The sequence below is a fragment of the Mustela nivalis genome (assembly GCF_964662115.1).
Source record: "Mustela nivalis genome assembly, chromosome: 8".
Taxonomy (NCBI): domain Eukaryota; kingdom Metazoa; phylum Chordata; class Mammalia; order Carnivora; family Mustelidae; genus Mustela; species Mustela nivalis.
The window spans coordinates 12,512,303-12,527,587 of record NC_139027.1 but is presented as its reverse complement, the minus strand read 5'-3'; the positions used below and the strand labels follow the sequence as shown (position 1 = coordinate 12,527,587).

The 15,285-nt window shown below is 35.7% G+C and overlaps 1 protein-coding gene across 10 annotated transcripts in view; it reads right to left on the bottom strand.

Annotated features, from left to right (window-relative positions):
* The window catches only part of GEN1 (GEN1 Holliday junction 5' flap endonuclease), a 35,494-nt gene that overhangs the window by 15,761 nt on the left and 4,448 nt on the right, over positions 1-15,285 (bottom strand). For 5 of the 10 annotated variants that reach the window (XM_082745793.1, XM_082745792.1, XM_082745794.1 and 2 more), the window contains 5 exons: positions 9,526-9,718; positions 8,683-8,869; positions 4,637-4,813; positions 2,958-3,068; positions 622-695 (listed from right to left, as the gene is read on the bottom strand). In XM_082745793.1, coding sequence (XP_082601919.1) covers positions 622-695; positions 2,958-3,068; positions 4,637-4,813; positions 8,683-8,869; positions 9,526-9,686 — 710 coding nt within the window. In that variant the 5' untranslated portion in view covers positions 9,687-9,718. Of the gene's footprint in view, positions 1-621; positions 696-2,957; positions 3,069-4,636; positions 4,814-8,682; positions 8,870-9,525; positions 9,733-15,285 lie in introns of all 10 variants that reach the window. The other 5 variants (XM_082745789.1, XM_082745797.1, XM_082745796.1 and 2 more) reach the window with 2 other exon arrangements.

Sequence of the window (15,285 nt, the reverse complement as noted above, 5' to 3'; positions counted from 1 at the left end):
CTGAGCCAGTCAGCCATCCTCAAAATCAGTGATTTTAGGGGCGCCTGAATGGCTTAGTCAGTTGAGCAATAGCTTCCAGTTTTGGCTTAGGCCATGATCTCAGGGTAGTGAGATGAAGCCCCATGTCAGCCTCTGTGCTCAGAGTGGAGTCGGCTTGATACTCTGTTTCTCTCTCTCTTTCTGCCCCTCCCACCACTCATGCTGACACATGTGCTCTCTCTCAAATAAATAAATAAACAAATAAATAAATAACAACTTTAAAAAAAATCAGCGACTTTAAATGAAAAAATAGAGAAGTTTAAAAATCTAAAACCTAGGATGTGCCTGGGGGCTCAACTGGTTAAGCGCCCGACTCTTGATGTGGGCTCAGGTCATGATCTTGGGGTTGTGAGATCAAGTCCCACGTGGGGCTCTGCGCTGAGCATGGAGCCTGCTTAGGATTCTCTCTCCCTCTTACCCCCACAAAAAATATAAATAAAAATAAAAAATTATATAATACAACTGAGTTGAATATATATGCTTTTTGTAATATAATACATTTTGTATAATACTTTTTGCAATAGTCACTATTCAGTTCAACAAAAATAAATGTCTAATGTCACAAGAGTCATTTTTAGTTACCTTTGAAGTAGACTTTGCCCTTTCAAAGTCTGTATAAGCTTTAATGCTCGCTCTTTGCCAACTCCAGGGACTCCCTTTCAGAAAGCAGAAAAGAAATGCAAATTTTAGTCACTGGGGAACAGAGAAATAGAGCATGACATGTCCATTCAATGGGAGGTTGTGCAGCTGACAGAATAAGGCAACTATGTAGTAACAGAAAAAAGATGTGTAAGATACCTTGCCACACGTAAAATAATAATTGCAGAATAGCCCACCAAATAGATTTGTAAGTAAAATGACTATGATATTGTTAATCTGTGCAAATCCCAAAGTCACAGGATTATATACTAAATCACTGACAGTGTTTATTTTAAGGGAGGGAGGAACAGAACTTTAAAGTGCTTTCACTTTTTACATTAATTATTTTGATAGTCTTTTAATTTGACCTAACTTCAGGTTATATTTGTAATCAGAAAAAGCATGTCCACTCACTTAGATGAACACTTAATATACAGGCAGACATCAAAAGAGAACAAAGAAGAGTTCCAAGTTAACTCTTGAAATTAATAATTTAAGAAAAATGAAAACAAGTGTTAAGTTGCCAACACACACACACAAATGTTAATGTATGTGTATTTGCATGACAATTTCTGGTTTGAGTCTTCTGGTTTATGAATATATCCATAGAAGCAGGGCTGTTACTTAGCCAATATGTACTGGGACAGACATACCAGTTGCTAAAGTATTTCCAAATTGGTTAGGAAAGTCACTAAACAAGCATCCTAAGGGCTTGCTGGCAAAGGGATCTCCCTCCAGCCTGAATCCCCTTCCCAATCCCCGTACACTCAGGATCAGCTACCAACAGGGTAGCACCTGGCATGACAGCGGACCCAGAAGTCTTGTTTCATGGCTACAGCCCACGTTTTAGGCATACACATTGCTAGACATTTTGTATAATACCCTTCTTATATTAGCATTTAGCTACATGTTAAGTTTTTAAAGGTAAATCATGTTAGTCCATAAGTGGTAAAAATCTTTAAGTAGAACAAAATAAACAGATACCAGTTTCCTTACAAAGGATAGAAAATGTCAAAACAGCTAAGGTTAATACATAATGTAACACCCCTGTAGCTAAAATTGGTTTCTGTGAGTTTAATTTTGCAAGTTTTTTCTTACATTTAACATTTGGCTGTTTCTAAACTTTAATTATGATATAATTACATGTGGGAAATAAGAATCTTCTATTTCAGAATAAGCATTATAATAAAATAATTACTTTTGCTTTATTTAAAGGTTTCCCTCCTCCTGTGTTTCCTTTTCTTATTAGCTAAATAAAGTCATTTTCTCTCTCTGGTCACTGATGACATAAGTTAGAAATGATGGCTAATAATTTTACTATCCTGCTATTTTTTCCTCTCTCCTAAACTCTGATGAAAAAACATAGAGATGTCATCCTTGTTAGACTTCTCCTGGGGATAGAATAATAGTATAATGAAGGATTTAATAAGAACATAGAGATGATCAGTAGGGACCTAATGAAGGGACAACATAATAAGAACTACAATTCAAGGCATTCCATACTTTTAAATATATTTAAGAATGGGGTTTGCCTTGTAATTTTTTTTTTAACATACAATATACTATTTGCTTCAGGGGTACAGGTCTGTGATTCATCAGTCTTACACATTTCATAGCACTCACTATAGCACATACCCTTCCCAATGTCCATCACCCAGTCACCCCATCCCTCCCGCCCCCTCTCCTTATAATTCTTAATTTATCACTCACCTATTAGCAGACCTATTTGTTACAGGATACTTTACTTTGCATCTTAAATAAAATGTTTTCATGAACAAAACTCAATTCAATGCTAAGAGGCAAGGAAGGATGAATGGCTTACCCCAATAATCATGTTGCCTAGCAACAGTAATAATACTGAGCATGTGCACAGCTGGAAAGCTGCAAGGAAGATTGAAAACCAAAAAAACAGACAAAACAGTGATAGAAATTAATACTGGCATGACACAAGAAAAGAATAATTCCTGTATTTTTTTAAATGGTAGTAAAACTTGAATGTCATTCTCTTAGTTTAGAGTAATGGTTTACTGACATGTAAGTTGTGGGCCTAGTTATTATTCCATTTTAATTTATACATTCAGTGTCACAATGAGCCAGTTTTTTAAATGTCACTTGAAATGCTGATTATTTTCTTTAGCAAATTGTTTATTATGCCTAAAATTATACTCTAAATTAGGTTCTTAATCAGATAGCTATATTATTTTTATATTTATACAGCATGTAAGGTATCAAAAAAGACACATTACGACTAGTACGTAAATACAACAATCTAAGCATACCTTTGGAAGATAATCACAGCCCAGTAGTATAGCTAGTCCAACCAGAGCATCTCTATCTAAACCTAGTTTACTCTCAATAGACGACATTGTATAACAATCAACATGTGGATCCTAGAAAAAAGTAAACATTTGTAGATTAAACATTATAAAAAAGAATTTGTCTCTAAATGCTTAATTATTCCTAAAAGCTAAAATAGGGGGAAAAAAATTATCCTGATCACCAGAATCTTCACAGAATATAACACTTCAATATCTGGAAATAAAGTCATAGTTTCAAAAACTGGCTTGAAAAACAATCTATAATAGTCAAAATTTTCCTCTTCATTATTTTTTGATGTCTACAAAAGATTTTCATCCTACAGAATTAGACCCTGTAAAGTGAATATTGTAAAAAGTAAACATTCTCTGTAATTGCAACATCTAAAGTTAACCATTATACTCTTATTAACACTATAGTGCATATTCTTTTTTTTATTAGTTCAGAGGTAGAATTTAGTGATCCATCAGTTACATATAACACCTAGTGCTCATTCCATCAAGTGCCCACCGTAATGCCCATCACCCAACTAACCCTTCCCCCCAACCCACCTCCCCTCCAGCAAATCTCAGTTTGTTTCCTAGAGTTCAGTGTCTCTTATGGTTTGCCTCCCTCTCATGAATATTCTTCCAAAAAACACTTTGACATATTTATTATTATTGGCTGAATTTAGAATTATATAAAAGTACTATTTTGTAACATTTTTTGGTCACTAATACATCTTTAATATCAATAATACATATCTATTTTTTTTAATGATCAAGACCTGAGCTGGGATCAAGAGTCAGCTGCTTAACCAACTCAGTCACCCAGGTGCTCCAATATTATCTTTTTAATGACTGCTTGCTACTAATAAAATGGACTCTGAGGCAATGTGTCTCAGTGGGAACACTATTAGCATTTTCAGAGAGATAAGAGAATCATCTGGCAAGAGGTTTAGCTTTCCTGGCTCCAGTCTACCAAATGTCAATATAATCTTCCTTGCCCAGCTTTGAATAGTTACAACCAAAATTTCCGCTGGCAATACCTCTCTAACTGAGAACCACGGCTGTGTTTAATCATTCCCTAGAAATGGGCATTTGAGGAGTGCCTGAGTGGCTCAGTCAGGTAAGCAACTGACCTCAGCTTAGGCCATGATCTCAGGGTCCTGGGATCAAGCCCAGTGTCAGGTTCTGGGCTCAGCTCTTCCCCCTGCTCATGCACGTGCTCTATCTCTCAAATAAATAAATAAAATCTTAAAAAAAAAAAAAAGGGCACTCAGGCTGTTTGCCTCATTTTCTGTACTTACTAACAATGCTGCAATTAACATCCTTGTACATCTCTTCTTGCATATTTACAGGTGTTTTTGAGGATAAATTACTAAAAATGGAAATTCTGGGTCAAAGCAAGACATTTCATATGCATTTTTATAATATATTATCAAAACTGACTTAGAATTAAATCATGTGAAACAAATCAAGCTCTTAAAAGAGAAATCCACTTTTCAGAGAAAATGGACTATGTGTCATATTTGTAACCACATTTCATTTCATTTTGCAATTGTTATGTGCCAGGCATTATGGTAAGTATTTTACACCATTTAATAATCGCTTTTCAAAAGGTACTCTGTGGGACAAATGCTGAAAATGAGAAAGAGAAGTACCTTGGTATTCATAGTGAAATTCCTATAAACAGTCTGGGCGCCATAGAGGAAAGCATCCCCATCATCAGTGAGGCAGCCGTCGACGTAACCACTAGCATTAAGATAAGCACACATGGCTTCCGCTTCCCCAGCAGCTTGGACCCAGGGAATTCCTAAGCAATCCAGCATATCGAGGCACTGAAAAGAAAACACAGATGCAAGAAATCTAAGAACACCATTTTACTGCTATTTTTTCCAGTGTTAGTAAATGACTTCTGTGTTATAAATATTAATTGTTAACTATTTAGGTGTTTTACAAATTGTGATATTTAAGAAATGATTGGAAATCTGAATACTGAATACTTTATGGCATTAAAGAGTGCTAAACTTTAGGTGTGATAATAAGAAATGTAGTTTGGTTATGTTTATATTTATTTTTAAAGAGTCCTTATTTTTTGACATAGATATTGAAATACTGAAACTGAGGCAATATTATGTGTGGGATTTGCTTCAGAATGACATGGGAATAGGGAGTGGGGACACAGATAAAACAAGATTGGCTAAGAGCTGTTAATTGGTCAAGATTGATGATGGGTTACTTTTATATTGATTTAAAAATTTCCATAACGAAAGCTTTAAAAATGGCAATTGAAAAGCAATCCACATTCGATTAAAAATTAATTTAAAAATTACATTTTGGGGACGCCCGGGAGATTCAGTTGGTTAACTATTTGCCTTCAGCTCAGGTCAGGATCTCAGGGCCCTGGAATTGAGCCCCAAGTTGGGTTTCCTGCTTAGCAGAGAGTCTGCTTCTCCCTCCCCATTTGCTCCCCGCACCCACCCCCACTCATTCTAAGAAATAAAATCTTTTTAATAAGCTGCATTTTAGAAAAAACATTAAATATTCAATTTTCACTGTTTTGTTCAATGTTATCTCAAGATTTAAAAGAAATCTTTAAATGGTTATTAATTACATTAAGGTTTACATCTGCAAAACTACAAAAATTCCTCTCACATGATGGTCAACTTAATATGAACTCTTCCAAAGATGCTGTTATCAAATTTTATTTGAGACCTTACAGTTTTCTTCTTTTTCTCTATCATGTCCATATAATGAAACTCTCATGTTGTGGGAAAGCACATAGGGACCAGTTGTTGATTTGTTCCCTGAGGTCAAATGGCTATGCAAGGTGGTTCTAGCCATGTGCTGATTAATAAATAATCCTCAGTGAGTTTCCTTTGTGTTATGAGTTGAACCCAGATGAACAGCTTGTAGTCTAGCCTTACAGCCTAAGGCACTCTTTCTTGTCACTCATGCACTTTACAATGAGAAATACTGAGAATGGTGAGGAAAAGAGGCTTTTAATCTGTTGTAGTTTCTAGAGACTGATGCTGTAAATATCATGTTTTGCTTTAACTGACTGCTTGCATGATTATTACATAAGAAAAACCTCTGCCAGATGTTGCCCAAGGCAGACAGGATTCAAAAAGCAAAGTACTATGGTGGGGGAAAAAAAGAAGGTACTTTCCAGGTCTCTGGCTGGGTGGCTTTAGGGAGATAGTTTTGATATTTCTGCCTTCCTCTAGGTAAGAAATATCCTTCCAGGGGCACCTGGGCGGCTCAGCTGGTTAAGCATCTGCCTTCAACTCAGGATCAAGCCTCACGTCCAGCTCCCTGCTCAGCGAGGAGTCTACTTCTCTCTCCCCATCGCCTCTCCCCCGTTTGAGATCCTTCTCTCTCTCATCCTTAAATAAATAAATAAAATCTTAAAAAAGAAAGAAAGAAAGAAAGAAAGGAAGCAAGAAAGATAATAAACAAGAGAGTTTGGAACTTATTTCAGATGTCTGCATTATTTGTCATTCCAACTCTTCAAAAACCAGCACAGAATTGGAGATGAGGCTTGTTATAAATTTGCCTACCCTAAGTCTATCATGTGGGGTGGTATTAGAGGAAAACCAATTTATGTTTCATCCTTATACCTAAAAGATGGCAGTGGGTTAGCAAGAAGTACGGCGTAGTAACTAAAAGTACAGATAAATGAAAATGAATTTTTTATTCATTCAGGCAACACTGAACAGTGACACAAAATGCTTAGGAACACCACAATTACTACAACTACTACAATAAAGAAATAGAAACGGAGCAATTTTCTCAAGAAGACATGAACATCTTGTTACTTTATACTGGCTATTTCATGCCCTCAGTATGTGGACCATAGATATTTCCAGGAACAGACAATGTAAGAAATAATTAGAATCTAGTACAGATACTTTCTTCAACTACTGATAGTCATTATGGTGGAAAGATCACTAATTGGAAACTATTTTTTAAGATCACATTAAAAATAGAAAATAAAATTTCAAGAGAAAAATGATTATTATTTTATGTAATATCTTTTAAAAGAAATGAAAATTTTAACCACAATTAAAAAGAAAAATGGGACGCCTGGGTGGTTCAGTTGGTTAAGCATCTGCCTTTGGCTCAGGTCATGATCCCAGGGTCCTGGGTTCAAGCCTTACATCAGGCTCCCTCCCTGCTTGGCTGGGAGCTTGCTTCTCTCTCTTCCTTTGCCTGCTACTCCCCCGGCTTGTGCTCTCCCCCTCTCTCTCCCTGTCAAATAAATAAAATCTTTTAAAAAAAGAAAGAAAGAAAAGAAAAAATGGAGATATGAGTTAAAAGCAAATATAATAGAAGTATATATCTTTAACACGAAGAACTTGAATAACAACAACAAATTAAAACCTCAAAAGATTCGTCAGGCAAGGACAATGGCCCTTTATCAACTGAGACACTAAAACCTAAAATGTTTAACCTTACCATTAAAAGACCAATACACATTAAGTATGTATTATATCTATTTATATGTATTACATAAACAAATACCTTTGTTTTTGTATACGAAATAATACAAAGATAAGCATCCTAGCACCCAATGTTTTTCAGGCATACTGAGATTGCACATGTCAGATCTGTGCTGGTGAAAGTGATTGGCAAGAACTATAAAATCATTCCCAAACTTTGGTCTATCCATCCCACTTTGGGCAATTTATCTTAACAACCCAAGTCACAAGAAAAAACTATGTACACAAAAAAATCTTCATCATAATTTCACAAATAATAGAGAATGAAAAGCAAACATATATGCAATCATGGGGGGAGGATTTTATAGTTTTCTGTAGTATTTCATACGTGTTCCACCACCATTACAAGTTATAGATTTGGATAGAATGTGGCAAAAGGGAAACATGGGTACTATATGCTAAGTTAAAAGTCCAAGATAAAAATCATGTGTGAGGACACCTTGGGTGGCTCAGTCAATTAAACAGACTTTTGCTTTCAGCCCAGGTCATGATCTCAGGGTTGTGGGCTTTGTGCTGGACAGGAAGCCACCTTATGATTCTCTCTCTCGAGGCACCTGGGTGGCTCAGTGAGTTAAAGTCTCTGCCTTCGGCTCAGGTCATGATCCCAGGGTCCTGGGACTGAGCCCTGCATCGGGCTCTCTGCTCAGTGGGGAGCCTGCTTCCCTTCCTCTCTCTCTGCCTGCCCCTCTCTACCTACTTGTGATCTCTGTCAAATAGATAAATAAAATCTTTAAAAAAAAAAATTCTCACTCCCAATGAATGAGTGAAGTATGAGTTCATTAGATCTCTACTCAAGGAAATTCTTTAAGTGCTGAAGATGTCATAACGGGTAACATATATCAACTCCCTACTATGTAGTAGTTGAGTTAGATATTGGAGATTTTATATATTTTTTTCTTTTTTTTTTTTTTTTAATTTTTACCACATTCTTGCAAAGTGTTACTATCCTCATTGCACAGGTTAGGAAGTAAAGCAGATATAATTTAAAAACCTTGCTCAACATCTCAGAATTTCCATATGCCAAAGCCAGGCTTGAACTTGGGTGAGTTTCACTACAGAATATAAACTCTCTTCTATATCCCCACTGGCCTTCTAGTTACAGTAAGTTTAGTGAGTATTAAAGATTATGATATAACAGCCTTTATCAGAATAAAATGCATTCTCTAACTCAAATCAGAATTATTAAATCGTATCTAAACACTCACCTCTTTTAAAACTGATTTAAAATGTGATCTCCCTGTTCTCTGAGACCATGTTTTTCCTGAAGGTCCATATCGAATCTGATTCCTCCTGCTTATGACATCAGCTTTCAGCTTTGGGGGCTCCCCTTCCATAACGAACACCAGTTTTACATCCATCAGTGTTAAACAGGAGATACGAAAAAATAAGTTCCTTAAATTTAAAAATCAGTAAACCATTAATAATCAGATGCTGATGGCAAAAGTCAACACAGCAATATGACATAATGGCAAGAACATCGGACGAGTACCAAAAAGGTTACACGCAATCACATTTTATGTATTCATATTCTGTTTTCAGTGAACTGAGAAACCACGGAATGTTTTTAAGCAGGAGAGATTTATGATGGTTCTAAGTGCTACATGGAAAACAGTTTAGAGGAGGAGGAGGCCAGGAGCTGACGAAGGAAAACTCATGCAAGACATTTCAGTACAGATGAGAGAGGATGGTGCCACACACTGAGGTCCTGCCTCTGGGCGCTGACAGAAGTTTCTTAACACAAGGAATATTCTGGAAGTAGAACTGACAAGACTCCCTGAAATACTGGATGCAAGGCGGGGCCAAACAGAGAATGGCTCCCAAATTTCTGGCTTCTAGTCACCAAAGCATCCTAGTGTATATGGGAATTAGGCAGCTAGGTCTGTGAATCTGGAGCTCAAATGTGTGAGCCATCGATTTATTAGAGATGGCAGAGACCGACATGTTAGCAACATATTTTAAAATCCCAAAATGGACAGCAACAACAAAGAAACAAACCAAGACATGACCTGCTTATGCAATTATACATGTCCTAAGAACATTTACTATACCTGAGGTGGGGCTTCATGACGGTTCCAATCATTTTCTTGACTGTCTGTGCTTCACATACCCAGAGACTCAGATCAACTGCAATGGTTTTCCCACAGAGATTATGCAACTGGAGGTGCTGCTTTACAGGCTCCAAAATTGGCCATAAGTCATTTACGCCCATTCTGGTGATCGCCTGCTGTTATCTGAAAGACACTTCATAATATGGACTGTTAAAGACACAGGAGCTCAGAACAGAAATTCACAGAATATATTCTATGTTTGTTTAGGATAATTCACAAATAGAGAACTCTCCTTATTTCCTTCAGCTTTTTGGAATGCTTCAAGAACATCTGAAACCTTAACAGTGATGGTAATTTCCCTACTAGCTACGAAAATACTGATGCAACTAATGGATTAAGTTATTTGCAAATGGTACCATGCTGGATTTGTCCTTAAAAATCCACTCCTCACCAAATACGTGTTTCTTTGGAGTACTGAAAAATAACATTATTTTTAAATTTAATGGAATCCAAATGTCAATGGTCTTATCCCTCCTCATTCTCTCTTCTTGTCTATGTTCTCTTTAGCAGTGGTTGAGAATCACGTTTCTTACATGGTTATATTAAGATTGCATGAAATTTAGAAGATAAAAGGGAAAAAAAAAAACCCAAATGGTAGTAATTGGCTTTGTTCCAGCTGTTAACAAGCAATAACAAATGCAGAGATGGCTACCAGCGATGATGCTATAAATCATATTTGTCTTCTTGAGAATTCACTCCTTGATTTACATACCTAAAGCAAGAATAGGACTAGTATTCTATCATAATCAGGAAATACAAGAAAACAAATGCAAAGAAGCATGCAAATAAGTAAATTAAGGCAAAAACACTAGGTCAATGGAAAATGGGGGGGCATAAAATGGAGTTGGAGGCATATGAAATTATCTTTTTATAAAGTTGGCTTTTCAAATTGCAAAGTCATACATGTTTATCGTAGAAAATTTTAAAAAAGATCTTTGAAAGAACAAAAAAATTTAAAATCACCTATACTGCCACTATTGAAAGAAAACTTTTAAACTCTTCAGTTTTACAAGGCATTTTAAAACCAAAATTGACTTAAACCCTGCTATTCTAACCTGCTTTTCTATATTTGCTGTATTTTCTATAGTCTATTTTTCCTTATTAAACACCTATATCTGTTTTTCTCTTACTTTGTTATTATTTGATGAGCGTATTATGTAGTATTTGCAATGATGATTCAGTCTCACTCTATAAACATAATTGAGATTATCATCCTCTGAATAATGACCTTAATTCATTCCAGAAACACAGGTAGCATACAAAAAATACTACAAAAGCCTATCACTATGCAAAACACAAACCAATGCAAACCCATTCTAAATAAAAAATACCGTGTTGTCTGTTCCTTTAACAGATTCCACAGCAAAAGCAAATTTTCTCAAATTATACATAGTTGCAAAGAAAACAAATGCTGGGCTGTTGTTATTGTCTCTGCACTTTTCCGAATCTTAATTTTATATTGTGGCCAGGGCCACTTTTAGTAGTATTTTGTGTATTAATTTTTTTAATGAAGAATTGATCCAATATTTGCTGATATGTCACTTTACAAAGAAAAAATACACATTGTTAAATGCAAAGTATAAGGAATTAGGTAGTCTATTTCACATAAGCAGCCCCACTGGTTCAATGTTGCATTGTGGCATTGATTCGAAGATAAGGTTTTATCTCTGTTAATGTGAAAAGTTGTAGTTAATTCTGGACAGAGTGGAGACACATGTATTTTCTAAGTTATTATGAAAGGAAATAAGACTTTTAGTCTTAAATATCAGAATGTATAAAATTCAGAAGTAGAAAGTTTGGGAGAGACATTTTTGTTTACAGTTTTGCTTTCCTTTTATTTGTGATTCAAGTTGAGTGTACCGGAATGGATGGTTACTGAAGGAAATTCTGCAATTTCTCTCTCTGGAGGAAAGTTATATTTCATTTAAATATGACCCTGACTCTAGCTGTCAAAATTTTAAATGCAGGTTATCTTCTGATTAGCAAAAGCTCTCCCAGGAATTTAAGATATGCTCTTAGAGCTGTGAGATTTATATAAAAGGATATCAACTGTAGCATTATTTACAATAGTAAAACAATAAGAAGAAACAAATGTCCACCAAGGAGTACCTTAATAAATTATGGCACGTTCAAAAAGAACAGAAAAAAAAATGGGATAGATCTACTTGTATAGTCTCCCAAGTTTTGAAATGAAAAGAGGTTTTCATTTTTCAAATGAAAAATAGGTTATGTATCAGGGATGACTATAGTTTAGGAAGGGGAAGAAGAATTACTCTTCAAAGTACACACCTTTGTTTTTTTAATAATCATATGCATACATTATTCTTCAAATTTAAAAAAAGTTCAAAAAAATGTATCTGTAAAAGGTTGGGGAAATAGGGGCACCTGGGTGGCTCAGTGGATTAAGCCTCGGCCTTCTGCTCAGGTCATGATCTCAGGGGTCCTGGGATTGAGCCCAGCATGGGGCTCTCTGCTCAGCGGGGAACATGTTTCCCCTTCTCTCTGCCCATCAGTCGGCCTACATGTGATCTCTATCTGTCAAATAAAAAATAAAATCTTTAAAAAAAATCTATAAAGTTTGGGGAAATAAAACTAGAAATCTTTAGGTGGTTTATTTCTTGCCTAAATATTAAGAGATCAAATATGACTATAGTTTATGGGTCAAATTAAAAAGCAAGGTTCTGCAAATTTGTAAGTACCTCGTATCAAATCTGACTTGAGTATGGCTCTTCTAGGGATGAGTGATTCACATTCTCTTGTTCTCTTCAGATTCTCTAGGAGCTAGTCACGTGGACTTAAACAAGGCTCGTTTTTCCCTCTGGCCTTTCCTGCTCACAGGTTCCTTCCTTCCAGTCTTATCTCTAATGCTTCATGACAGGAGTTGACTACACATATCTAAGTAAGTAATAATGACTGAAGATTCCCATCTAGTGCAGTGTTGTTTATGATGGCACAGATAAACACACATTTATGTAAAGGACTGGAATGCATATTATATTCCTTCTGAAGGTTGTAGAAAAAAAATTAGAGCCGCTGATGAGGTAGAGTCTTGATTTTACAAACTGTAGTCCTCTAAATATTTCAAGCATATTAGGAACATATTTTTAAAGAATTTAATGAAGTATTATTCACTAGGGCAGCCAAGCATGAGAAAAAATAAGACTACAACTGATTCTATTAAAACATTAAAATTCCACAGATTGGATCCCTTAAGCAAGACCAAGAGGGCTTTCAGCTAAGCCCATAAATAATGTTTTATAAAGATTTTATTTATTTATTGGGGCAGGGGGAGAGGGTACAGGAACAGGGGGAGGGGCAGTGGGAGAAGCAGACTCCCTGCTGAGCAGGGAGCCAGATTAGAGGCTCCATTGCAAGCCCCTGGGATAGGTGACCTGAGCCAAAGGCAGATGTTTAAATCCACTAAGCTACCCAGGCAACCTAATAATATTTTTAATATAACATGATTATTACATTTAAAACTTAATTCTTCATGCCATTTTATTTTCTTTTGGCACATAAACCTGGTTTAAAGAACGAGCATCCACAGTTAGGTTACAGAACCACCAGCACTGGTAGCTGAACAGTTATCAGTAATGTCTACCTAGGACACCCATTTTGGCTCTTCCTGTATTAAAATGAGAGAGAAGGCTACAAAGTTGTAACCACAGTTACTTAAACACAACTGTTATGAACCATGTAGGCAAACAGAACAACAGAATTATCTGTTGGTTCCCAGAAAGCAAAATTTGAGTTACTATATCTGAACTAAAGTGTTTTCTTCTCCATTTTTCCTAAGTGATGCTGTATTTTCCAGAAAACTGTCTCTTTCATTGCCAATCTTTTTGGTCACCATATTTTAAAATCTATCTCAAAGCTTTTAAAAAGACTTTGATACCTTACCCTACAGTCCCCATGTAGCTATTGAAATGGATTTCAAAGAGGAGGGTCTCTTTGTGCTCCCCAAACATACCTATAGAAGAGTAATGCTTGGCTCAGTTTCTTTCATTAGCATCATGGTAGAATTCCTGATACTGTGAAATATTTTTTTCCTCACTTTTTTCTCTAAATGATAGGAATCAAGGGAACATTTTAATAGGAGCTAGCTTCTATGACATGCCCCCCAAAATCTTTTTTCTCTAACTTTACACTAATGAACTTGTTAGAACTTCTTGAATTACAAGATTTTATAAAGCCTTCACTGTTTTTAACTAAAAAATAACAAATTAGAACTATGCCAAGCAACATATTAAAAGGGTTGGGAGTAGGCATGGGAATTGCAAAGTGAGCAGGAAGATTTGAGGAAGAATATTTTTAAAGGCAGAGGCAGACTACACTGGAAGGACATTTTTGTTGAGTCTCCTTTGAAGACTCTATAATGAGCTCTTCACCAGTCTCCCTCATATTACTTATCCCACTTACCTAACATCTCCCCGGGCTGTTAACTAGAATACCAAATTCCCTACTCTACCTTCATGGGGATGCATAATATGCATTTAACTTTTGATTCCACCACCTCGCCTCAAAACTGTTTTACTTCCAGTTGCTCAGGCCATAAACCTAGCAGTGCTCGATTCTTCTTTTTACTCAGCTCTCCAATGCCCTCTCCATCAGCAAATCCTCTACCTTTAAGATATACCCCAAATCCCCATTTCTAGTTGATAGAACTCTGGCGGTGCCTATAGACAAACTTTAACAGTCTTCCAAATCGCCTCCCTGCTTCCACTTTTTACTACCCTCCTCTCCTACACAATCATTCTCCTTCTAGAAGCCTAAAGTCCTATTTAAAAACCTAAAACATACTAAGATCATCATCTGCCTGTTTGTCACATGTGCATCTATTCCTTCTGTTTATTATATTAATTTACTTCATTTATGGTGCTATCTTAGAGCCAGTTACAGAACAAAAACAAAAAAAATACATAAAATTACGTAAGGGTTCTACATGTAATACATTATTTTAAAATACTATTTTAGGATTATCTTCATTAGATCTATGATCTAAATCAGTTAAATTTAGATCTATGATCTAAATCAGTTAAATTTAGAATGCATGTTGAAAAATCATTCCTAAGAACAGAATATATTAAAAATACCCAATAGTCCAGAAAGGGCAAAATTATGTAAAATGTATATTTTATGAAAAATAACATCATGTTCTAAGAATGCAGTTAATCCTAAATGTCTATTCCTGGGATCTATTGTTTTCCATTCCTTGCCATTTTCTTTGCTTCAGTGCTTCCTCTGTACATTAAGCTTCAACAGTAACATTGTAAAAGCATATAATGTTCCAAAAAGGGATAGAATGCCACAGCTTTTAAGATATTCAAGTACAACTACACTGGAAGATAGAACAGATGAATGAGGTCATGATCATCAGCTTGAGGTTACTTGAATATAGTTCTGCATTAAATACAACATATATCATTAAACACAACATATATCAAAGTCTCTCACAACTACGCAAAATTTTCTCTTATTTTTCAATAAGATACAATTTGAAAAAATCGTGGTGTGGGATGTGGGGAGTCTCTACTCCCATCTTCATAATGTAGTACTTTTACTGACATCAATCTGATCATGCCATCAGTGTATTATTACATATAAAAAGAAGTCACCTTAACATATTAACAATTCTTAAGAATTAATGTGACACAAGAATATTTATATGAATCAGCAAAGTCATAACAACCCACAGTAAAT